General features: G+C 46.8%; 1 protein-coding gene across 2 annotated transcripts in view; it reads left to right on the top strand.

The window, feature by feature from the left end:
* hecw1b (HECT, C2 and WW domain containing E3 ubiquitin protein ligase 1b) overlaps positions 1-26428 on the top strand; it is a 451931-nt gene that overhangs the window by 216627 nt on the left and 208876 nt on the right. For both annotated transcript variants that reach the window (XM_055656760.1, XM_055656770.1), the window contains one exon: positions 5711-5805. In XM_055656760.1, coding sequence (XP_055512735.1) covers positions 5711-5805 — 95 coding nt within the window. The remainder of the gene's footprint in view (positions 1-5710; positions 5806-26428) is intronic.

Raw genomic sequence — 26428 nt, forward strand, 5'->3', positions numbered from 1 at the left:
AGGAAATGAGGCTTCAGAAGGTACTGAAGCTGCTCGCCTTGGGCATAACAGAGTTTGTCAGGTCGGTGGATGGTGGGCACCTGTCTGATGTGCAGCTGGATGCCCTGGCCCTCATGTGCAATGCACACTTTGAGATAAATTGCCTGAGGAAGAGTGCCATCCGCCCTCCTATCAACCCTAAGTTCGCAGCTCTGTGCAAACCCAGCAATATCCAGCCACCAAATCTGCTGTTCGGTGAAGACCTCGCAAAAAGAGTCAAGGAGCTGGACGACGAGGCAAGAACGGTCGGACTCATCAAAGCACCGACGACCAACAGAACCTCGCTTCAGCGGCAGCACCCCAACAAATGGTTCGCTGAAACCGGGTCAGGTCAAGGACCAAGCCGGCCATTCACAAATATGCGCAGCTGGCGCACTCCAAGAGGGGCACGGGCGAACATGTCCTTCCCCCCAGTAACCGGGGGCAGAAAATTCCACCGGTAACCATGGAGGTGGGTGGGTCTGGTTCTTGTCGGAACATCTTTGGACAAAAGGTCATGATTGAAACTGACCACCAACCTTTGATCAGCATCTTTAACAAACCGATTCTTGCCTCTCCAGGGCGCCTACAGAGGATGCTGCTGCAGCTTCAAAAATATGACATAGTTCTAACATACAAACGTGGTAAGGATATGCACCTGGCTGCCACTCTCTCGCGTGCACCCCAGAAGACCTGTGAGGGTACGTCCTCGCCGGATGATGACTTTATCGTAATGTCTATGTCTTTTATTCCATCATCCTGTGTGGAGGACTGGGTTGCCCACACTGCTGCTGACAGTACTTCAGGGTCGCTCGCCACCGTCATTAAGCGCGGCTGGCCAAACATACACTACAACGTTCCACTGCCAGTCCGGCCTTTCTTTGCCGTCCGTGATGAGCTAGTGCTGCAGGAAGGCATTATTGCAAAAGGACACAAGGCCATGGTCCCTGCTTCGCTGCACAGCAAGTATTTTAACGCTGTCCACGCAGGGTACCCAGGCGCTGAAGCCACCATCCCACTGGCAAGAAACATGTTTTACTCGCCTGGTATGGCTGAATACGTCACCAAGAATGTGGCGTCCTGTGCAGTGTGTAACAGCTTGGCACCTCATCAACAAAAGCAACCATTTCTTTCACATCCGGCTCCTGCCCTCCTGTGGTCTACAGTGGCAACTAACATATTTGACTGACATGGCAAGCAGCACCTGGTTCTTGTCGATTCGTATTCTGGATGGTTTGACATTGACTTTCTAAGTAGCCTCACTTCTCGCGGAGTAGTTTCAAAGCTTGCTCGCCATTTTGCAGACTACGGAGCTCCATGCATACTGTTATCTGATAACGGCACTCAATTTACCAGCCAACACTTCGATGATTTTGCTGCACGCTGGGGATTTTGCCACATCACCAGCAGCTCTGAATATCCACAGTCGAATGGACTAGCTGAGTGGAAAGAGTGCCAAACAGCTCATGGAATGTTCGTACAGAGCTAATTCCAACGTGTTCCTGGATCTACTCAACTTACGCAATATCTCCCGCAATCCCATTTTGGGTTCACCTGCTCAACGTTTATCGTTGAGGCAGACCCGAGCCACGGTGCCTGTGGCGGATTAGGCATTGATCCCACAGGTGGTTCCACCATTGGAAATCCAGTCCAGGTTACAACAAAAGCGTGATATTCAAAAACAGTGGTATGACAAAAAAAGTAGGCCACTGCCATCATTAACCAAGGGGCAGGTGGTATGTTTGCAGACTGACAAAGGCCATGACAATATTGGTGTAATTTCTGGAATTGCTTCTGAGCCACGGTCATATCTGGTCAGTGCCGATGTCGGCATTTACAGGTGTAACATGTAGATGGGTTGGTGAGTAAGTTTGCTGACAACACCAAAATTGGAGGAGTTGCAGACAGTGAGGAATGCAATCAGAAGATATAGTGAGATATATATCATTTGCAGAAATGGATGGGGAAATGGCAATGGGGTTTAACCTGTGCAAATGCGAGGTGTTGTACTTGGGAGGTTGAATGTATGGAGAGAGTATACAGTTAATGGCAAGACCCTTATCAGCATTGATGTGCAGAGGGATCTTGGACTCAGAGTACATAGCTCACTAAAGATAGCAGCACAAGTAGATAGGGTGTAAAGAATGTGTATGGTATGCATTGCCTTCATTGCCTGGGGCATTGAGTATGTCAGGAAGACATGATTGAGCTCTACAGGACATTGGTTAGGCTGCATTTGGAATATTATGTGCAGTTCTGGTCGCCCCATTACATGAAAGGCGTGGAGGATTTGGACAGGATGCACTGGAGGTTTACCAGAATATTGCCTGGATTAGGGGGTTTCGGCAACCGGAAGACATTGCATAGACTTGAATTGTTTTCTGTGGCATATCGGAGGTTGAGGGGAGAGTTGATAGAAGTATGTAAAATTATGAGAGGCATAGATAGGGTAGACAGAACCTTTTTACCAGTGTGGAAATATCCACCACTAGAGGGCATGGCTATAAGGTGTGAGGGTAGAAGTTTAATGGGGATGTGCGGACAAGTCTTTTTCACACAGAGAGTGGTGCAACTTGGAACATATTGCCTGGTAGTGGAGGCAAATATGATAGTGCCATTTAAGAGGCTTTTAGATAGGTGCATGGAAGTGGAGGAAATAGAGGGATATGAACATATATAGGCAGATGAGTTCAGTTTAAGCAGGTCTTCATATTCAGTACAAACATTGTGGGCTGAAGGGCCCATTCCTCTGCTGTACTGTTCTATATTCTATGTTTTGTGAAATGTTCAGGAAGAATGGGAATGGCAAACGTTAAATAAATGCAAACTATCTTTTATCAGTTTATCAGTTTGAAGAAATATGCTTTGAGAATATATTTCGTTAAAAACAGCTATATGTTATTTTAAAAGTATAAAAGTGGTCCTGTCTGAGATAATAGCTGCAAAAACACAGAAAAACATATTTTATTATATGCTGTTGAAATAGAATGATTTTCTTATACATTACAAACCTGTAAGTCGGTTTAATCTTGATTGCAACAGTGATCCATACATAATAGAATTGATTTTCTCTGCACACACACAATTGTAATGAAGAGGGTTGAGTAAAGCACACCAGGATTTAAGGGATTGAGATACACACTCTGGGGATGAGGGGATTGAAACCCGGTAAATATGGAAATGCATCATTGAGTCTTTAATCCTGAGTTGTTACATGTTACATCAGAAGTATTAAGAAACAAATATTTAGGTCATCATTTTCATGAATGTCAGGAGAGACCATATCCTTGTACCATTTTTCTGTTTATGCTTTCTTTTCTGGGAACTCATTAACTTTCTCCCTCGTAAATCCCCCTGCATTTATTATAGCGGCATGTCCTCTTTCTGTCACAAACCCCATAGAATAAAGTTGTATTCTCCATAGGATTTTGATTAGAATAAATTAGTTTATTGTTATATGCACCAGAATGTAATGAAATTGCGTGGAATTCCTTTTTCACATGAAGCTCACAACAATGATAAATACATCATTCAATTTATCAACGCGTGCAAAGCAGCAGAATGGTGCAAGACTGTGTAGGAAGGAACTGCCGATGCTCGTTTAAACCAAAGATAGATATAAAAATGCTGAATCTTCTCAGATACCAAGTAAATACCTGATGTGTGCCTTGATCCTCATATCAGTGTGAAGGGACCAGATTAGGTTATTGGTGATATGGATGGCTGGGAACTTAAAGCTGTCAACCATCTCCACAGCAGCTCCATTAATGAGGATAGAGTTGAGTTCACTCCCATTAGCTTCCTTAGGTCAACAACCATCTCTTCAGTCTAGCTGACATTAACAGCTGGGTTAATACCCTGGCACCATGACACAAAGTTCTCAATCTCTTTCCTGTACTTCCTTTGATCATTATTGTAGATCTGGTCATCAACGAACTTAAAGATTGAGTGATGTTGTACTTGACCACACAGTCATGCATTTACAAGGAGAAGAGCATGGGACAGAGCACATAACCCTGAGTGGCACCAGTGTTGAGGGTCAGGGTAGAGGGAATGTTATGACCAATTCAAACCAACTGAGGTCTGCTGGTCAAGAAATCCAGAGCCCAGTTGCAGATAGAGGCTCCAAAGCCAAGTTCCATAAGTTTAGTGATGAGCTTATTCCATGTTGTCAAAGGCTCAGTATCCCGACATATGTGTTCTAATTGTTATGGTGATCCAGGACTGAATGTAGTGCAAGGGATGATGTCATCCATCGACCTAGACCCCATTGCAAGGGCTTTAGATTGTGTGGGAGACTGGCACAAATGTGGACCATTACGTCCTTCAAAGCACTTATGATGGTCAAAGGACAAAGGATATTTATTGTCTCGTACACCAATTGGTGCAGTGAAATTGGTGCAGTTGACGTTTTAGCTAATGGGCAGTAGTTATTGAGACAAGTTACTTTCTTTTTTTCTTGGGATTGGAGTGAAGGAAGTTTTCTTGAAGCCGACGGAAAGCTGTGGAGGTGACAGGTTGAAAATGTTAGCAAAGACTGTGGCCAGTTGATTGACACACGATTTCAGAGCCCTTCAAGGACTCTATCCAGGTCAGCCAATTTCCAAGAATTGTGACCTATTTCACCAAGATGTATTGGGCAGAGCCAATGTGGGATGGGGGGGACCACGTCTAGGTGGATCTTTGTTTGCCTGTTCAAAAAAGCCTTTTAGTATAATTATTATTTATTTTCTGCCAAACTGCTTAGCTCAGGATTAAGCTGTGAGCTCTAGAGTGAACTCATGTATGATGTAAACATGTTGCAGTGCTGGTATATTTGAGCTAGAATATAGTTCTAATATGCATGATACAAAACTAATGAGTTCCATGTAATGATCGTACCCGTACATTTAAAAATGTTTGAGTTGCTTTGGAATCAAAAGAAGTGATTGATTTAAACAAAAATATCCACACATTAATTCTGTTTTTCCTTCGTGAATTTTGAATAACCACATTGACTTGTGATGAGCTTGCACTGCTTCTTTGAAATGAAAACAAACTCCTTGCAGTTTAAAGAAAGGAAATAAGGGTCTATGGACTTATCTTGACTTTGACTTTGTCCCTTACCATCTGGGCGCCCGCAGCAACGGCTGCGGAGGGTGGAGGTCCCGACCAGGGGGGAAATTGGAGGAGGACTGGCCAAGTTCTATGCCTTCCACCACAGTGATGAATGCTGTGGTGGATGTTTGTGTTACATTTTTATTGTGGTTGTGTGTTCTTTATTATTGTACCGCTGCTGACAACCCAAATTCAAACGACCCTGGTTGTGTGGCAAATAAATTCTATTCAAATGTGTCTAATTGCTATCTCATCATCCTTGATGGTGTTGCACTTAGTCTGAATCTTGTACAATATTAACATTGTGCATGGCCATGATGTCTATACTTGATTATTCCAGTGAAACTCGATACAGAAGTGCACACACGAGTGATGTCCACATGAATGAGTCTCAGTTAGGCGACCAATATGTGCAACTATTCTATGTGTGGAAATAACATGAATTAAAAAGAGATTGCAGTTGTATTATTGAAAGCACTGGTGAGAAACTGTGTTGAAATCAAAATATTGCTGTAGCTTGGTCATTAGCTGTCGAACAGGAAATTGTGACATTCCACAGATTCAAACTTTAATTTGATCTAAATCTATTTTACAGCTGAAACAAAAATCTGCTTCAAATATTACCATGGAGCGAGTGGAGCACTTCGAGCAACGACTCCAAGCATCAGTGTGAGAAACCCTTCAACTCCTGTAAGTTCCTTACCGTATTGTGCTTGCCTCATAGTTTATGCATATAAATTCCATTAAATTATGGTTTGCATTAATCTTACAGCACTGCGTTGACAAGTTTACATCTAAAAGAGAGAAACAAAAATAGAATCTGTCCTCTTTCTTACCATTGTCTGAAGTCCCCAAAAAACAACATACGGCTATTTTACTGTATTGCATCAAATCACATCAGTAAAGGCATCCTCCTCCCAATCTATTTATTACATATTGTGTTCTATGCTCAGCAGTTGAGAGGTTTTGTGATAACAGAGCTTCCTTCTACATTTGGTCATAAATTTATGTAAGCTTGTCTTTTCAGCACTAAATATTGTGTTTTATCTACATTGCATCCATGACACATTACTTAACAATGGTCTCATGCAACATTTAGTCCAGCTTTTATAAAATGCTATTGTTGAAAGCATATATGCATTTTTGTGAATTAAAAAAAAATAAGTAAATATTAATATTTTCTTACTGGAAAAATGCAAATTGGTGCTCCATTTTCACAGAGAGTGTTAGTCCGCTAGCGTTTCTTTTCATTACCATCTACTTAAATGCAAATATGGATGGTGTGATTAGTAAATTTGGAGATGACCTGAAAATTAGTGAATTTGGGGATAGTGAGGCAGGTTGTGAAAGGATACAGGAAGGGAAAGATCGATTGTAGGTAAGGGTGGGGAAATGGCAGATGGAGGTGTTGAATTCAGAGAGGCCAAATGGAAAAGGAAAGTATATAGTAAATGGAAAGACCCTATACAGCATTGATATACAAAGGGATCATGGGTTACTTGTCCATAGAGGTTGTACAAATAGATAAGGTGATAAAAAAAGGCATATTGATATACTTGCATTCATCAGTCGAGTATAAAAGTCAGGATTCATGTTGCTGCTGTATAACACTTTAGATAATCCACATTTAGAGTATTCTGTGCAGTTCTGGTTGCTACACTGCAGGGATGAATTAACATAGAAACATAGAAACATACAGTGCATTCAGAAAGTATTCAGACCCCTTCACTTTTTCCACATTTTGTTATGTTACAACCTTATTCTAAAATGGATTAAATTCATTTTTTTTTATCAGCAATCTACACACAATAGCCCACAATAAAAAAGCGAAAACAGGTGTTTAGAAATGTTTGCAAAATAATTAAAAATAAATAACTGAAATATCACATTTACATAAGTATTCAGACCCTTTACTCAGTACTTTATTGAGGCACCTTTGGCAGTGATTACAACCTCAAGTCTTCTTGGGTATGACGCTACAAGTTTGGCACACCTGTATTTGGGTAATTTCTCCCATTCTTCTCTGCAGATCCTCTCAAGCTCTGTCAGGTTGGATGGGGAAGTGTTGATACACAGCTATTTTCGGGTCTCTCCAGAGATATTCGATCGGGTTCAAGTCCGGGCTCTGGCTGGGCCACTCACGGACATTCACAGACTTGTCACAAAGCCACTCTTGCGTTGTCTTGGACGTGAACCTCCACCCTAGTCTGAGGTCCTGAACGCTCTGGAGCAGGTTTTCATCAAGGACCTCTCTGTACTTTGCTCCGTTCATCTTTCCCTCAATCCTGACTAGTCTCCCAGTTCCTGCCGCTGAAAAACATTCCCACAGCATGATGCTGCCACCACCATGCTTCACCGTGGGTATGGTATTGGCCAGGTGTTGAGCAGTGCCTGGTTTCCTCCAGACGTGACACTTGGCATTCAGGCCAAAGAGTTCAATCTTGGTTTCATCAGGCCTGGGAATCTTGTTTAGGTGCCTTTTGACAAACTCCAAGCGGGCTGTCATGTGCCTTTAACTGAGGAGTGGCTTCTGTCTGGCCACTCTACAATAAAGGCCTGATTGGTGGATGTAAAGAAGTCTCAACAACACATTGTCTTAACTGTAGCTTTTATTAACTGTTCACATAAGTGCTATACTAGCTGTACGTGGTCTGTCACCAGAGCTAGAGAGAGAGCCACCAGGGAGGGAGCATGCAGTTATACCCCTGATAAGGGGAGTGGTTAAGGGTGGAAGAATCACTATGTTAAAGGCACATGCACTAGCCATCTACATCCTTCCTCTTGGAACAAAGCGATAAAACAGTGACAGGGCGACCACGTCTCATGCGCTACAAGCAGGCATACAATGATTACAGAGCTAAACGAAATCCCCGTAACGAACCGGCGGCTTGACCAGCCTGCCTGACCGGGTGCGAAGCTCGCCACCTCCTCCCCCTGCAGGAAGAAGAGCGGCCGGGGCCGGGGCAGGCGAGCGAACCGGGGAAACAGGTGGAGATCCGGCAGGAGAAGACACAGGAGCGGACGGAGACCCAACCGCCGGCGGGGTAGAGGGGGAACGAGGGCTGTGGGGCGGAGACGGTGGCGCAACCAACGGTGAAGGGAGGGATCGGGGCATCCGTGGGGCGGCAGGAGCGGACACCGGCAAGGGAGGGGAGAAGGGAGCAGCAGGCGGAGGTGGGGGCTCGTTAACGAGCAGCAGATGCTGGCGGGAACGGCGGTAAATGACGCCGTCGTGGTCAACCAGGTAAGACCGTGGTGAGCCGGTATCGCCGACCACCGTGGCTAGCTTGTAGTGGCCAGAGGTAGTCTGCATCCGGACGATCTGGCCGGGAAACAGAGGGGGCAGGGGGCGGCAGGACTGGTCGTGTGGGAGCGCTTCTGCGAGTCGTGCTTGGCGGTGATACGCTCCTGGACCATGGCGGGCGGGAGAACAGAGGGAGCTAGGGCTTGTTGGGCAACAGGGAGGGGGGGGCGAGTTCTGCGAGACAGCAGTCGTTGTGCCGGCGAACCCAGGGCAGGGTCGCGGGAGATGTTGCGGAGATTAAGCAGGGCCAGGTGGAAGTCCGACTTGGACAGCCGACAGTGCTCCAGCAAATCCTTAACACTGCGGACTGCACGCTCCGCGAGGCCGTTGCTTTGCGGGTACTCAGGACTGCTGGTAAAATGTTTAAAGTTCCACTGAGAAGCGAAACGCTGGAACTCGGCACTGGTGAACTGGCTGCCGTTGTCGGATTGGAGGCGAGCAGGGGAGCCAAACGTGGCAAAGTGGCGACGCAGCCTCCCGATGACAGCCGAGGAGGAAAGGGAGTGGAGTTGGTCGACCTCAAACCAGTTGGAATAGGAGTCGACGAGGACCAGGAAGTGTTTCCCACGCCACTCGAAAATGTCAGTAGCGACCGCCGTCCAGGGGAGATCAGGGGCAGGTTGTTGCAGCAGCGGCTGACGTTGTTGATGTGGAGCCAGGCTGTTGCAAGAAGGGCAAGCAGAGACCCACTCCCGGATGTCGTTGGCCATGCTGGGCCAGTAGAACTGGCCCTGGGCGCTGGACAGAGTGGCCTCGGCCCCAGGATGACCGTTGTGGGCAGACTGAAAATAGGCAACCCTCAGTGATTCGGGCACTACGACCTTGTGCCCCTTAACCACCACGCCGTCGTGCAGGACGAGCTCATCGCGGACCAGGAAGTATGGGACTACACTGGCCGGCAAGGAGGAGCGGCGTTCAGGCCAACCCTGGATGATGATGTCGGACAGCAGCTGCAGGGCAGGATCCTTGGCAGTATGGGAAATGAGGGACTGCATCTGCTTGGAAGGCACAAAGTTGACATTAAGCACCATTAGGTCCGATGACTCGTAGGGGTGGCGGGCAGAGGAAGGCAGAGGGGCGCGGGACAGTGTGTCGGCAACGAACATGTCCTTGCCTTTGCGGTAAACGATGGTAAAAGTAAACCGTTGCAGCTGCAACATCATACGCTGCAGCCTGGAGGAAGCAGCGTGGATCGGCTTGTTAAGAATGGTTACTAGCGGCTGGTGATCCGTTTCAATCGTGAAAGTATTGCCCAGAATGTAGTCCTTGAACCTCGAGCAAGCAAATACCACAGCAAGGAGTTCTTTTTCAATTTGAGCGTAGCGCTGCTCGGCAGGGGTCATGGTGCGGGACGCATAGGAAACGGGCAGCTGCTGACCGTCGTGGAGCTGCATGCAAGCGGCGCCGAGGCCAAACTTGGAAGCGTCACAGGTGAGAACAATGGGGTGCTGTAGGTCAAAAAACTTGAGTGTGGGGGTACTGACTAGTCGGGACTTCAGGACGTCAAAGGCGCATTGGTGTTGCGGGAACCAAGCCCAGGCAGTGTCCTTTTTGATGAGCTCCCTCAGGGGCGCACTCAGTTCGCTGAGGTCGGGGATAAATTTCCCCAGGTAGTTCACCATGCCCAGGAAGCGCTGCAACGCGGGCACATCGGTAGGAGGGGACATACCAGAGACGGCAGCAGTTTTCTCCGGGTCGGGCTTCAGCCCCGAGGCGGTAAAGACGTGGCCCACGTAAGTGACTTCTTTAACGCGGAATCGACATTTCTTTGGGTTAAGTTTCAGATTAATATCCCGGGCCCGATCTAGGACTTTACGGAGGTTCAGGTCGTGTTCAGCCACGTCCTTGCCATAGACCAGGATGTCGTCAACTATGATGGCACACGGCAGACCGGCGAACAGCTGCTCCATGGTCCGCTGGAACACCTCACTGGCAGAGTTGATGCCGAATGGCATGCGCAGAAATCGAAATCTTCCGAAAGGTGTGCTGAAGGTCGTCAGGTAGGAAGAACGTTCATCTAACGGTATCTGCCAGAAAGAGCTTTTGGCATCGAGGACCGAAAAGACAGTGGCCGGGCCAACCTGTGCAGCGACGTCCTCTACTGTGCGCATCGGGTAGTGCGGGCGTTTGATTGCCAGGTTCAGGTCCTTGGGGTTGATGCAAATGCGAATCTCAGATTTGTCCTTCTTCGCCGCCACCACCATGGTGGAGACCCACCGGGTGGGCTCGCTCACCTCTTTCAGGATGCCCTTGGAGACCATGTTCAGTAACGCAGACTTCACCTTGTCCTTCATGGCGAAGGAGACGCGGTGTGGCGGGCGGACCACGGGCTCAATGCTGGAGTCGACAGCAATCTTGTAGCAGCTGGGCAGCTTGCCCAGCCTGTCATCGAAGCGATCAGGGTATTCACGTAGGGGGTCCATGAGGGTCTGCACCTGATGGATGTCGTGATGAAAGGAGACCAAACCGAGGTCCTGGCACGCTCGGGCGCCTAGCAGGGTCACATTGTCGGAATCTAGCAGGTAGAAAGTGAGGGGCCGAGAGGCCTCCAGGACCTTGCGGTGCAGAGTTGTCTTTCCCACAGGAACGAGTACGGCTCCCCCATATGCATGCAGGCGGGAGTGAGCAGCAGACACTTTCTCACCAGACCTTATCTTGCGAAACAGGCTTGTTGACATAACATTTCCAAAAGCGCCTGTGTCCAACTTAGCTGAGAAGGTCGTACCATTGACGGTCACACGGACAGAGGGGTTAGCAACCAAAGCATGAGAGTCTAGAAGCGAAAACACGCTGGCCTCCCCTTCGGAGGAACTGATATCAGAAAGGGTGAGATCATCAGGCAGGTGCTCTGAGCCAGTACTATCAGCCTGAGCAAGGTTGACCGGCACTCTCCGAAAAGGGGGGGCTTGATTCCCGCGGGCTCGGCAGGCTGCAGAAAAATGATTTAGCTTTCTGCAGAAATTGCAGGTCTTCCCCAGGGCAGGGCACACGTTGAATTGATGGGTAGCAAAGTTGCAGTTGGGGCAGCGGCGGGCGACGCCGGACTTGGGTGGGGGTGGACCCTGTTGCCGCCGCGGGGCAACGTTTCTTGGGCGGCCGGTGGCAGAGGCTAAGTCGACATGAGTGTCCTCGGGTGGCAGGGTAGAGGCGACAGCTTCAGCCATGAGTGCAGCGTGTAGAGCCGCATCCAGAGAAAGTTCGGGCATTCTGAGAAGTTCTGCTCTCAGTTTGGTATCGCGGAGGCCGTATACAAGGATATCACGAGTCAGCTGCTCGGGGGTCAGGGCATCAAGGCGGCAGCGCCGAGCCAGGTGCCTCAACGCGGCGATGTAGTTAGTGACGGACTCGTCAGCGCTCTGCCGACGGCCAAACATTTTGAAACGCTCCAAAATAGAGTTGGTGGGAACATCACACAGGGCAGTGAACTTAGCAATGAGACATACCGGATCGAGGGCACTCTCACCAGCAGCATACACAAACGACTCGGACCATTCCAGGGCGTCGGGACCGGCCAAGTTGAGGAGCAGAGATGCACGCGTCTCAGCGGTGGCAGCAGGGTGGGCGATGGTCACATAATGCTGAAAATCACGTCGGAAGACATCCCAGCGATGGGCAATGTCCCCATCAAATACAAGCGGGTCGGGCTTGTGGCACGAGTTGGCCATGGCACGAGGGAAGGAAACAGGATAAGGGTACTGGATATAAAATAAAAGAAAACCGGCAAACAGGAGGCGCAGGGTCTCACAGCTGAGACACCATGTAAAGAAGTGTCAACAACACATTGTCTTAACTGTAGCTTTTATTAACCGTTCACATAAGTGCTATACTAGCTGTACGTGGTCTGTCACCAGAGCTAGAGAGAGAGCCACCAGGGAGGGAGCATGCAGTTATACCCCTGATAAGGGGAGTGGTTAAGGGTGGAAGAATCACTATGTTAAAGGCACATGCACTAGCCATCTACAGTGGAGTGCTGCAGATATAGTTGTCCTACTGGAAGTTTCTCCCATCTCCACAGTGGAACTCTCGAGCTCTGTCAGAGTGACCATCGGGTTCTTGGTCACCTCCCTGACCAAGGCCCTTCTCCCCCGATTGCTCAATTTGGCCAGGCGACCAGCTCTATGAAGAGTCCTGGTGGTTTCAAAGTTCTATTTAAGAATGACAGAGGCCACTGAGCTCTTCGGGACCTGCAATGCTGCAAAAAATGTTTTATACCCTTCCCCAGATCCGTGTCTCAACACAATCCTGTATCGGAGGTCTACAGACAATTCCAACATCTTCATGGCTTGGTTTTTGCTCTGACATGCACTGTCAACTGTGGAACCTTATATTGACAGGTGTGTGCCTTTCCAAATCATGTACAATCAATTTAATTTACCACGTGCACTCCAAGTTGGAGAAACATCTCAAGGATAATCAATGGAAACAGGATGCACCGAAGCTCAATTTTGAGTCACAGCAAAGGGTCTGAATACTTACGTAAATGTGCTATTTCAGTTATTTATTTTTAATTATTTTGCAAAAATGACTAAACACCTGTTTTCGCTTTTAAATTATGAGGTGTTTTGCATAGATTGATGATAAAAAAAATTAATGTAATCAATTTTAGAATAAGGCTGTAATGTAACAAAATGTGGAAAAGGTGAAGGGGTCTGAATACTTTCTCAAAGCACTGTAGGTGCAGGAGTAGGCCATTCTGACCTTCGAGCCTGCACCACCATTCACTATGATCATGGCTGATCATCCAACTCAGCATCCTGTACCTGCCATCTCTCCATACTCCCTGATCCCTTTAGCCACAAGGGCCACATCCAACTCCCTCTTAAATATAGCCAAAAAACTGGCCTCAACTACCTTCTGTGGCAGAGAATTCCACAGATTCACCACTCTCTGTGTGAAAAATGTTTTTCTCATCTCGGTCCTAAAAGAATTCCCCCTTATCCTTAAACTGTGACCCATTGTTCTGGACTTCCCCAACTTTGGGAACAATCTTCCTGCATCTAGCCTGTCCAACACCTTAAGAATTGTTTACGTTTCTATAAGATCCACCCTCAATCTACTAAATTCTAGCGAGTACAAGCCGAGTCTATCCAGTCTTTCTTCATATGAAAGTCCTGCCATCGCAGGAATCAGTCTGGTGAACCTTCTCTGTACTCCCTCTATGGCAAGAATGTCTTTCCTCAGATTAGGAGACCAAAACTGTACACAATACTCCAGGTGTGGTCTCACCAAGGCCCTGTACAACTGCAGTAGAACCTCCCTGCTCCTATACTCAAATCCTTTGCTATGAATGCTAACATACCATTTGCTTTCTCCACTGCCTGCTGCACCTGCATGCTTACTTTCAATGACTGGTGTACCATGACACCATGCATCTCCCCTTTTCCTAATCGGCCACCATTCAGATAATAGTCGATTTTCCTGTTCTTGCCAGCAAAGTGGATAACCTCACATTTATCCACATTATATTTGCATCTGCCATGCCTCACCCACCCAGCCTATCCAAGTCACCTTGCAGCCTCCTAGCATCCTCCTCACAGCTAACACTGCCCCCCAGCTTTGTGTCATCTGCAAACTTGGAGATGTTGCATTCAATTCCCTCGTCCAAATCATTAATATATATTGTAAATAGCTGGGGTCCCAGCACTGAGCCTTGCGGTACCCCACTAGTCACTGCCTGCCATTCTGAAAAGGACCTGTTTACTCCTACTCTTTGCTTCCTGTCTGCCAGCCAGTTCTCTATCCACATTAATACTGAACCCCCAATACCGTGTGCTTTAAGTTTGCATACTAATCTCTTATGTGGGACCTTGTCGAAAGCCTTCTGGAAGTCCAGATATAACACATCCACTAGTTCTCCCTTATCCACTCCTCTTGTTACATCCTTGAAAAGTTCTATAGGATTCGTCAGACGTGATTTACCTTTCATAAATCGATGCTGACTTTGTCCAATGATTTCACCACTTTCCAAATGTGCTGCTATCCCATCTTTAATAACTGATTCTAGCAGTTTCCCCACTACCGATGTTAGACTAACTGGTTTGTAATTCCCCATTTTCTCTCTCCCTCCCTTTTTAAAAAGTGGGCTTACATTAGCTACCCTCCAATCCTCAGGAACTACTCCAGAATCTAAAGAGTTTGGAAAAATTATCACTAATGCATCCACTATTTCTGGGGCTACTTCCTTAAGTAGTCTGGGTTGCAGCCTATCTGGCCCTGGGGATTAATCGGCCTTTAATCCATTCAATTTACATAACACCACTTCTCGCCTAACCTGACATGGCTTACCCCCAAATTAAATCAACTCACTCCCACTATAACAATCTTAATCCTTTAAACTGTACCTTTACTAAAAAGCACTGTGCCCTTAACTTACTGAACCCTTAACTCACTGTATCCTTAACTCACTGAACCCTTAACCAGAAACACAAACCTGGGGTTGCTCCCAATCAGCTGCTTCCTCTAGTCCACTTCCACCAATCAGCGGCTTCCTCCAGACCACTTCTTTTGAAGTGTGATGGAAGGTTGCAGAGTGGGTAACGCTGCACCAGCTGCTCTAACCACTCCAACCGCTCCTGGGCCTCTGTGGAACAAAGCCCCGCGCTCCGTTTTTAAACTCACCGCCCGGACGCTGCACCAGCTGCTCCAACTGCTCCTGGGCCTCATCCTGGGATGCAAAGGAGGCTCAACTGGATGATGCCTGGATTCAAGTGTATTAGCTATAAGGAAAGGTTGAACGACCCTGACTTGTTTTCTCTGGAACATTGGGGATGAGGATTGACCTGAAATTATGAGAGGCATATATAGGGTCGATAGTCAGATTATTATTTCCCCAGGGTTAAAATGTCAAATATGACATGACATCGCTTTAAAGTGAGGGGGTTTAAAGGACATATGGTAGGCAGTTGTTTTGCACAGGGAATGGTGCGTCTGGAATACATTGCCAGAGAAGGTGGAAGAGCCAGATACCATAACAATATTTAAATGGCATTTAGACAGAACAGGCAGGGAATAGAGGGATCCAGACCATGTGCAGGCCGATGGGATTTGTTAGATTGCATCATTCTTGATGTCGATTCTATGGGCTGAAGGGCTTGTTCCTGTGCTGTAATGTTCTATGACCAATACACAAAGTGCTGGAGTAACTCCATGGGTCAGGCAGCATCTGTGGAGGGAATATGACATTTCTGGTTGGGACCATTCTGAAACATTGACTATCTATTCCCTCTAGATATGCTGCCTGACCAGCTGACTTACTCCAGCACTTTGTGTTTTGCTCAAAATTCCAGTGTCTGCAGTTTCTTGTGTCTCCACTTACTGTTCCAAGTTCTATAAATAAATGGCAGATTAATTATTCAGGTAAAGCATCCTTAACGTTATTTATTCTGGGAGGACTGCAGTCAAGCACAATTCTGTCCTTAGCCCTTGGGCACATTTTTGCATTTGTGAGGTTAGTTTCACTGTGGATAATAATGCAAAACCGTGTATTCGCATTATATTTAACATCTCCATATTTTTATTTCCATTGAAGTCAGTGGGAGTAAAAATCGGAAAAGATGTAAAACGCGCTGCTGATTTGATGCCACTTAATTTATACCACCAGACAAAGTCTGATTCTATTCTAGCAGCAAATCACAGAAGAGATTACCAAGTCAGTGAATCCGATTGTGGTATCTTGACTCCTGTCCAAGCTAAGACTACTGCAAACCAGGAAGCAATCTTAAGGTTTCCTGCTCTGTGTGATTCATCTAATTGGCAGATAAACTCAATGAGCCATGCAAAACATTTGGATTAATATTTAAAACAAAATCTTTTAGCAGAATGACTGCATGACTAGATTGAAAATATTATGTTTTGTTTGATGCCAATTCAAAACCCTTATCAGAATCCGCGCACAGTTTTTATGTAATACTAGACTAAGTGGGACCCGTTGGGTCCCAGCATCACACGGGAGGGTTGGTCCCCCAAAGCAATATTCCACCTCTCCACCAATTCCAACATTGGTGGCAAGTAGGGGGGGGGGGGGGGGGGGGGGGGGGGATTGGAGCTCTAGTATGGGTGCTGTGGGCTGAAGGGACTGGTTTCCAGAGGGCTGGTGTGGACATTGTGGGCCAAATGGATTCTTGGGCTGATGGCTCAGTCACTCAAGCCTGTTGTGCTGGCAGCTCACTCACGGCTGGTCAGCTGGCAGTTGACTCATGGCTATTCCTTGAAATTTCATTTCAAGCAGGGTGCAAGGCCACCAAATTCAAGTGCAGTTTCTTACCACTTCAAGCAGGGTGCAAGGCCACCAAATTCAAGTGCAGTTTCATATCATTTCAAGCAGGGTGCAAGGCCACTAAAGACAGCGAGTTGTGACCTCCCCCTCCTCCATCTTGCAGAGACTGAGCCATGCCCACACTCCTGGGTTTCATGGTCCCTCCCCCCTCCCACCAGAATGGGCGTGGCCTTCATGGCATGATTGACAGGAGAGAGAATCTCAACATTTTTTAAACACTAATAACTCTTATTTTTTATCGATGGGAAAAATCGTCAGCACCTGATGAGCGGAGGGGGACTGAGTAAGATGGTCAAAAATCACAGCCGTACGTGGTAGCATTTATTTTTCTAAAATCAATATAAAATGCAAACAGGAAGTGGTCAAGATTAGACTTTTAATTATATAGAAGTCAAGGCAACTTTAATTAGGCAGCAACTTTAATTAGGCAACACAGCTTTAATTAAGCAAGGCAACTTTAATATACAAGGCAACTTTAATTAGACAAGGCAACTTTAATTAGGCAACACAGCTTTAGTATTTCCAAACCAAAGGCAACACAGCTTTAGCATTTCCAAACCAAAGGCAACACAACTTTAGCATTTCCAAACCAAAGGCAACACAGCTTTAGCACTTCCAAACCAAAGGCAACACAGCTTTAGCATTTCCAAACTATATTTTCAAACCACATTAAGGGCACTGACAGGTCAGTAAAACCACTCACAGTTTAGTAGACATGTGTTCAATGTTATTCACAGCTCAGGCTGAGTGACTGTCTCGCTTCCCCCATCTTGCAGAGACTGACTGAGGCACTAAACACCTCCGGCTTTTATAGTCCCTCCCGAAGGGGCGTGGCCTTCAGGAGAGAGAATCTCAACATGTTTTAAACACTAATAACTCTTTTATTTTCCATCTGTGGGAAAAATCCTCTTGTCCTGCGCAGCAGAGGGGGACTGAGTAAGATGGCCAAAAATCAGAGCCGTAAGTGGCAGTGTTTTTTTCTAAAAATCAATATACAGAACAACAGGAAATGGTCAAGATCAGACTTTTAGTAATGTAGATAATTGAACATTCAGTGCTATGAATTTACAGATTTTGCCAAAAATATGCGGAGCTGACAATTTCTTGGTAATGACTTTTGGTAGATCTTTCCAGATATTTTACTCAACAATTCATCCATAAGCCATTTCAGAAATAAAGAATAATTTTGGATACAATATAATTCTCTGTGTAATGGAATTCTGTTTTGCAACATTTTGACAGCTATAAATGTGGTTTAGACACAGTTTAACCATATAACCATATAACAATTACAGCACGGAAACAGGCCATCTCGACCCTTCTAGTCCGTGCCGAACACGTATTCTCCCCTAGTCCCATATACCTGCGCTCAGACCATAACCCTCCATTCCTTTCCCGTCCATATAACTATCCAATTTATTTTTAAATGATAAAAATTAACCTGCCTCCACCACCTTCACTGGAAGCTCATTCCACACAGCCACCACTCTCTGAGTAAAGAAGTTCCCCCTCATGTTACCCCTAAACTTCTGTCCCTTAATTCTCAAGTCATGTCCCCTTGTTTGAATCTTCCCTACTCTCAGTGGGAAAAGCTTATCTACGTCAACTCTGTCTATCCCTCTCATCATTTTAAAGACCTCTATCAAGTCCCCCCCTTAACCTTCTGTGCTCCAAAGAATAAAGCCCTAACTTGTTCAACCTTTCTCTGTAACTTAGTTGCTGAAACCCAGGCAACATTCTAGTAAATCTCCTCTGTACTCTCTCTATTTTGTTGACATCCTTCCTATAATTAGGCGACCAACATTGTACACCATACTCCAGAATTGGCCTTACCAATGCCTTGTACAATTTTAACATTACATCCCAACTTTTATACACAGTTTAAGGTAATATAGAACAAGACCTATATAATTATTATTGACATTTTAAATGGAAAAGTCCACAATTGAAACAAATGTGGAAACTTGCAGTTGGTTTAGAACTGGGAAATAAAATTTCAAGGAGAGTAAAATAGGTGAATAATATAATCTTGTGCCACTGGCTTAAGGGCCTCTTCCACTAACGTGACTTTTCAGCGACTGTCTTCGACCTTCAAGCTCGAGGGCATTTGCATGAAAAACCTCGAGCTGGAGCGACCGTCAGCGATGAAACCGCGAGCTGGATCGACCGTCCACACACACACACACACACACACGCATACACATACCCGCGCGCGCGCGCACGCACACACAAACATATTACAAAGTCACACACACACACACACACACACACACACACACACACACACACACACACACCGCAAAGGTGGGGGCCAGGGAAATTGGGGGAGCGCTGTCTGAAATTCACACCCGCGATGAACAGGAAGGTAAAAGACGGCTGGCACAGTGTACGGTAAGTCCTTTAGAGAGCGCGGAGGGGGCGGTGGAGAGAAGGGGGGAGAAGGGGGGGAGAAGGAGTGGAGACACTTTTAAGAAGCCAGACAACTTCTAATAAAGTTTAGCGGGTATTTAACATTATCGGTCGGTTTTCCTTGGTTCTGAAAACTACAATTTTCCCCTTGATTCAAACTCGCAGAATGTTCGTAACGGGTCCGTAGGAGGCCATAAGAGTCCGTAGATATATTGCAGCAGCTCGTTATGCCAGCTGTAGGTACTCGGGGCATCCTCCCAACTATCTTTTTGCTCGTGGACATTTTTTATCAGGCTGGAATCGATTTTTTATCAGGCTTCATCGATTACAGCTCAGCATTCAACACCATTATACCATCAAAACTGATCACCAAACTCGGTAACCTGGGCATCGACCCCTCCCTCTGCAACTGGATACTGGACTTTCTAACCAACAGACCCCAGTCTGTGAGGTTAGACAAGCACACCTCTTCAACCCTCGCCGTGAACACCGGCGTTCCACAGGGCTGTGCGCTGAGCCCCCTCCTCTACTCCCTCTTCACCTATGACTGCACACCTGTACATGGTACTAACACCATCATCAAGTATGCAGATGATACAACGGTGATTGGCCTCAACAGCAACAACGATGAGCTGGCCTACAGGGAGGAGGTCCAGCACTTAGCAGCATGGTGCGCTGACAACAACCTGGCCCTTAACTCCAAGAAGACCAAGGAGCTCATTGTAGACTTCAGGAAGTCCAGAGGCGGCACGCACGCCCCCATCCACATTAACGGGATGGAGGTGGAACGTGTTTCTAGCTTCAGGTTCCTGGGAGTCAACATCTCCGATGACCTCTCTTGGACCCACAATACCTCTACTCTGATCAAGAAGGCTCATCAGCGTCTCTTCTTCCTGAGGAGACTGAAGAAGGTCCATCTGTCTCCTCAGATCCTGGTGAACTTCTACCGCTGCACCATCGAGAGCATCCTTACCAACTGCATCACAGTATGGTATGGCAACTGCTCTGTCTCCGACCGGAAGGCATTGCAGAGGGTGGTGAAAATTGCCCAACGCATCACCGGTTCCTCGCCCCCTCCATTGAGTCTGTCCAAAGCAAGCGCTGTCTGCGGAGGGCGCTCAGCATCGCCAAGGACTGCTCTCACCCCAACCATGGACTGTTTACCCTCCTACCATCCGGGAGGCGCTACAGGTCTCTCCGTTGCCGAACCAGCAGGTCGAGGAACAGCTTCTTTCCGGCGGCTGTCACTCTACTCAACAACGTACCTCGGTGACTGCCAATCACCACCCCCCCCCCCCCCCGGACACTTATTATTATTTATTCAAATCGTTTGCTATGTCGCTCTTCAAGGGAGATGCTAAATGCATTTTGTTGTCTCTGTACTGTACACTGACAATGACAATTAAAATTGAATCTGAATCTGAATCTGAATCTGAAAAAAAGTCCCGACTTACCTGATGCCTTGAGTACCTACGGCTGGAATAACGAGCTGCTACGATATATCTACGGACTCCTACGGATCCGTTACGAACAATCTGCAAGTTTGAATCAAGAGGAAAACTCGGGAGAATTCGTGAATAACTCGGGAAAGTGGAACAGGCCCTTTACAGTGACCTCCTAGGACCTCCGAGGATCACGTGTTGACCATGCTGCGAGTTTGAGTCGAACGCAAACTCTTCTAAACTCGCAAATTAGGTCGCCACAGTGGGACAGGCCCTTAACTTTGGTTAACATTGCCCACTAAATTTCTTTTTTACTGTTGTATTACACGTCATCACCGTGAACATGTAATTTGGTTCACAATTGCCTGAGATCTAGCCCAGTCTATGTTGTTATGAACGAAACTAAGGGAATTGCCAATTCTGCAAAGAAAATCAGAAAGATTGTGTGTAATATTGATAACAGCAGTAAAGTGTTTGGAGCAACAGATTGTAACTCCAAGAGATCATGCCAGTTCTTCCTGGCACTGTTCATAGTGAGTCAGGAATGCTATATCAGGTAGCACATCCATTATGATAACCGCTTCCTGTGGCTGTGATAATACCGATTAAGCTCCCTGGTGAATGTCCCTCGCTCCCACTCTCTCTCTCCCCCCCTCCCTCCCTCCCCCTCCCTCTCTCCATCTCCCTCTCTCTCTCTCTCTATCACACACTCATACCCATCAGTTTAATGTCCCGGCCACACAGACGCTGCTTCACCGTGATGTGACCAGAGTTGTACCAACCGCTGTCACTCTCTCTGCAGTCCCTGTCCGCCCGAACAGTCAGAAAGCCGTCCACACTCGCACCAGATTCCAGGATGATCTCATGGCGCGATGTCCCCGTAAACACTGCGATCACTGCACTCACGGCAATCCCTCCGAGCCCCCACCAGTGCAGGCAGCACATCCATCTTGTTTTTCGGTGATCTCACATTCCCCACTGTGATGGAAGGCAAATAACTTTTACCTTCTTCCTCCTTATCTCCGGCGGTCAGGGCGATCGAAACATCCACAGTCTGGGTGATCGAAGCTCCTGCAGTCGGCGATCGAAGCCCCCGCAACAGGGCGATCGATGCTCATGTGATCGGGGCGGTCGAAGCTCCCAAAGTCGATCCCTAACAAAGGGACCACCAGCTCCACAATGTACGGCCACAGTGCGGTCGGAGATATGATACGGAAAAAGTTGCATCTCCATCGAGGGAAGAGATTTTTTTAAATGTCCCCAACCCCCCTTCCCACCACCCCCTATATAGTACAAGACTAAAGATACATTAAAACATACAAATAAAACAGTCTAAAAACAAACAAAAGACGAAAGAGACAAGACAGGCTGTTGGCGAGGCAGCCACTTACGGCATCACCCGACACATCAGCTCATTGAGTCCATTCTGGAGCACTCTCCCATCAGTTGCATTCCTCTTACATGCCCATCAACTCCCCCACCCTCCTCTTCCCCTCCTTCTGCTGCCACTAACCTACACCAGAGGCAGTTTACAGGTAAATTAACCTTCCAGTGTTTCTTTGGGACGTGGGAAGAAACCAGTTCAACCTGGGGCAAAACAGATGCAGTCACATGTAAACTCCACACAGACAGAACTCAAATGCTGCCTTACTGTGCTGTCTTCGAACTACACTCATTGTTTATTGACTAAAGCTTTACAATTCCATTATTTAGTACAGCGTTTTTATAAACTATGCAACCTTCTTGGAGTTAAAATTGATTGCTGGGAGGGTTTCAGGTCAGTGACCATTCATCCATTCTGAAGACATCGACTGATTCAGTAATTCAACTTCTCCGTCACAAAACTGCCGGATTTACGGAATATTCCCAATATTTTTCCCAATGAATGTGGAAGCCCAGGGACACAGATGGAGCCTCTGGCTGCTACAACTGTGGCAAGTGTGTCCAGCTTCAGCTCCTAAAGGAACGTGTTGGGGCACTGGAGAAGCAGCTGGATGACCTCAGGGCCATCCGGGAAAACAAGGGTTTCCTGGACAGGACCTACAGTGAGTTAGTCACGCCGTGGTTAGGGGAAAAACCAAGGTGTGTGATGGAGAGAAAGGGTGGAAATCGTGGAGTGCAGAAGACCCAGGTGGCTGTGCCTAATGAAAACAGGTACGCCCTCTTGGGAACTGTCCAGGGGACAATGTTTCCAGTCCGAGCGGCGGACATGTCGGTGGCTCCAATCCTAGAGATGGGGCTCAACCGGCGAGACTGACGTCAGGCAGAGACCTAGTGGTGGGTGACTCCATTGTCCGAGGAGTGGACAGGAGATTCTGTGGCGGCAGACGAGATGCGAGGATGGTCTGTTGCCTCCCTGGTGCCAGGATTCAGGATATCACGAGCCGAATTCAGAACATCCTCGAGAGAGAGAAGGTGAACAGCCGGCAGTAGTTGTACACGTGGGCACAAACAACATCGGGAAGAAGAGGAAGGAGGTTCTCCAACATGACTTCAGAGAGTTGGGAAGAAGACCGAAATGCCGGACTTCTAGGGTGGTTATCTCTGGATTGCTTCCAGTACCTCGTGCTAGTGAGGACAGGAACAAGGGGATAGGGGATCTGAATGTGTGGCTGAGGGGCTGGAGCAGGGAGCAAGGATTTGGATTTATAGACCACTGGGGTCTCTTCTGAGGTAGGGGTGACCTGTACCAAAGGGATGGGTTACACCTTAACTGGAGGGAGACCGACATTCTGGCAGGCAGGTTTGCTAGGGCTACACATGTGGGTTTAAACTAAATAGTGGGGGGGAGGGATTGACAAATTGGGAGTATAAAGATGGAGTTGAAGGGGAAGTGGCTACAGGAAAAATTACAAAAGATTCTCGAATTAATGGGAAGGAAAGCTTGAAAATGGACAACAGTGTAAGGTCAGGGCCAATTGCGAGCGGTGCAAGGGGGGAAGTGAATACGGAAGTCAAAGTGCTGGATATGAATGCGCAAAGTATAAGGAATAAAGTGGACGAGCTTGAGGCCCAGTTAGAAACTGGCAAGTATGATGTTGTGGGAATTACTGAGACATGGCTGCAAGAGGGCCAGGGCTGGGAACCGAATATTCAAGGGTATACCTCCTATCGAAAAGACAGACAGGTGGGCAGAGGGGGTGGGGTTGCCCTGTTGGTGAGGAATGAAATTCAGTCCCTTGCAAGGGGTGACATTGAAACAGGAGATGTGGAGTCAGTATGGATAGAACTAAGGAATTGTAAGTATAAAAAGATGATAATGGGACTAATCTACAGGCCCCCAAACAGTAGCCTGGACATCAGGGCGCAAGTTGAATCATGAGTTAAAATTGGCATGTAGCAAAAGTAATGCTGTGGTTGTTATGGGAGATTTCAACATGCAGGTAGACTGGGAAAATCAGGTTGGTACTGGATCCCAAGAAATTGATTTTGTAGAGTGCCTTTGTGATGGATTATTTGAACAGCTTGTATTGGAGCCTACCAGGGAGAAGGCAATTCTGGATTTAGTGTTATGTAATGAACCGGATTTGATAAAGGACCTCGCGGTTAATGAGCCATTAGGAGGTAGTGACAATAACATGGTCAGCTTTAATCTATAATTGGAGAGGGAGAAGAGTAGATCGGAGGTGTCAGTGTAGCAGTTGAATAAAGGGGACTATGGGGCCATGAGGGAGGAGCTGGCCAAAGTTGACTGGAAAGATACATTAGCAGGGATGACAGTGGAACAAAAATGGCAGGTGTTTCTAGGAATAATACAGAAGGTGCAGGATCAGTTCATTCCTAGGAGGAAGACAGATTCCAAGGGGAGAAAGGGATGACCATGGCTGACAAGGGACATCAGGGACAGTATAAAAATTAAAGCGAAGAAGTATAACGTAGCAAAGATGAGCGGGAAGCAAGAGGATTGGGTAATGTTTAAAGAACAACAGAAGATAACCAAAAAGACAATACTGGGAGAAAACATGAGGTACAAAGGTAAGCTAGCCAAAAATATAAAGCAGGATAGTAAAAGCTTCTTTAGGTATGTGAAGAGGAAAAAATTAGTCAAGACCAAAGTTGGACCCTTGAAGACCGAAAAAGGTGAATTTATTATGGGGAACAAGGAAATGGCAGATGAGTTGAACAGGTACTTTGGATCCGTCTTCACTAAGGAGGACACAAACAATCTTCCTGATATAGTAGTGGCCAGAGGATCTGGGGTGACGGAGGAACTGAAGGAAATCCACATTATGCAGGAAATGGTGTTGGATAGACTGATGGGACTGAAGGCTGATAAATTCCCTGGATGCCTGATGGCCTGCATCCCAGGGTACTTAAGGAAGTGGCTCTAGAAATTGTGGATGCATTGGTGATAATTTTCCAATGTTCTATAGACCCAGGATCAGTTCTTGTGGATTGCAGGGTAGCTAATGTTATCCCACTTTTTAAGAAAGGCGGGAGAGAGAAAACAAGGAAATTATAGACCAGTTAGCCTGACATAGGTGGTGGGGAAGATGCTGGAATCAATTATAAAAGATGAGATAGCCGAACATTTGGATAGCAGTAACAGGATCGGTCCGAGTCAGCATGGATTTACGAGGGGGAAATCATACTTAATTAATCTACTGGAATTTTTTGAAGATGTAACTAGGAAAATTGACAAGGGAGAGCCAGTTGATGGGGTGTACCTGGTCTTTCAGAAAGTATTTGATAAGGTCCCACAGTGGAGATTAGTGGGCAAAATTGAGGCACATGGTATTGGGGGTAGAGTGCTGACGTGGATAGAGAAGTGGTTGGCAGACAGGTAACAAAGAGTAGGGATTAACGGGTCCCTTTCAGAATGGCAGGCAGTGACGAGTGGGGTACCGCAAGGCTCAGTGCTGGGACCGCAGCTATTTACAATATACATCAATGATTTGGATGAAGAGATTCAAAGTAACATTAGCAAATTTGCAGATGACACCAAGCTGGGTGGCAGTGTGAACTGTGAGGAGGATACTATGAGAATGCAGGGTGACTTGGACAGGTTGGGGGAGGGTGCAGATGCATGGCAGATGAAGTTTAATGCGGATAAATGTGAGGTTATGCATTTTGGTAGCAAAAACAGGAAGGCAGATTACTATCTAAATGGTGTCGTTGGGAAAAGGGGAAGTACAACGGGATCTGGGGGTTCTTGTATATCAGTCTATGAAAGTAAGCATGCAGGTACAGCAGGCAGTGAAGAAAACGAATGGCATTTTGGCCTTTATAACAAGAGGAATCGAATATAGGAGCAAAGAGGTCCTTCTGCAGTTGTACAGAGCCCTAGTGAGACCACACCTGGAATATTGTGTGCAGTGTTGGTCCCCTAATTGGAGGAAGAACATTCTTGCTATTGAGGGAGTGCGCGTAGGTTTACAAGGTTAATTCTCGGGATGGCGGGACTGTCAAATGCTGAGAGAATGGAGCAGCTGGGCTTGTACACTCTGGACTTTTGAAGGATGAGAGGGTATCTCATTGAAACATATAAGATTGTTAAGGGCTTGGACACGCTAGAGGCAGGAAACATGTTCCCGATGTTGGGGGAGTCCAGAACCAGGGGCCACAGTTTAAGAATAAGGAGCAAGCCATTTAGAACGGAGATGAGGAAACACTTTTTCTCATAGAGAGTGGTGAGTCTGTGGAATGCTCTGCCGCAGAGGGCGATGGAGGCAGGTTCTCTGGATGCTTTCAAGAGAGAGCTAGATAGGGCTCTTAAAAATAGCGGAGTCAGGGAATATGGTGAGAAGGCAGGAACGGGGTACTGATTGGGGATGATCAGCCATGATCACATTGAATGGCGGTGCTGGCTCGAAGGGCCAAATGGCCTGCTCCTGCACCAATTGTCTATTGTCTATTGTCTATTTTTGTGATGCTGAGTCCGAT

Source organism: Leucoraja erinacea, chromosome 2, assembly GCF_028641065.1.
Source record: "Leucoraja erinacea ecotype New England chromosome 2, Leri_hhj_1, whole genome shotgun sequence".
Classification (NCBI taxonomy): domain Eukaryota; kingdom Metazoa; phylum Chordata; class Chondrichthyes; order Rajiformes; family Rajidae; genus Leucoraja; species Leucoraja erinaceus.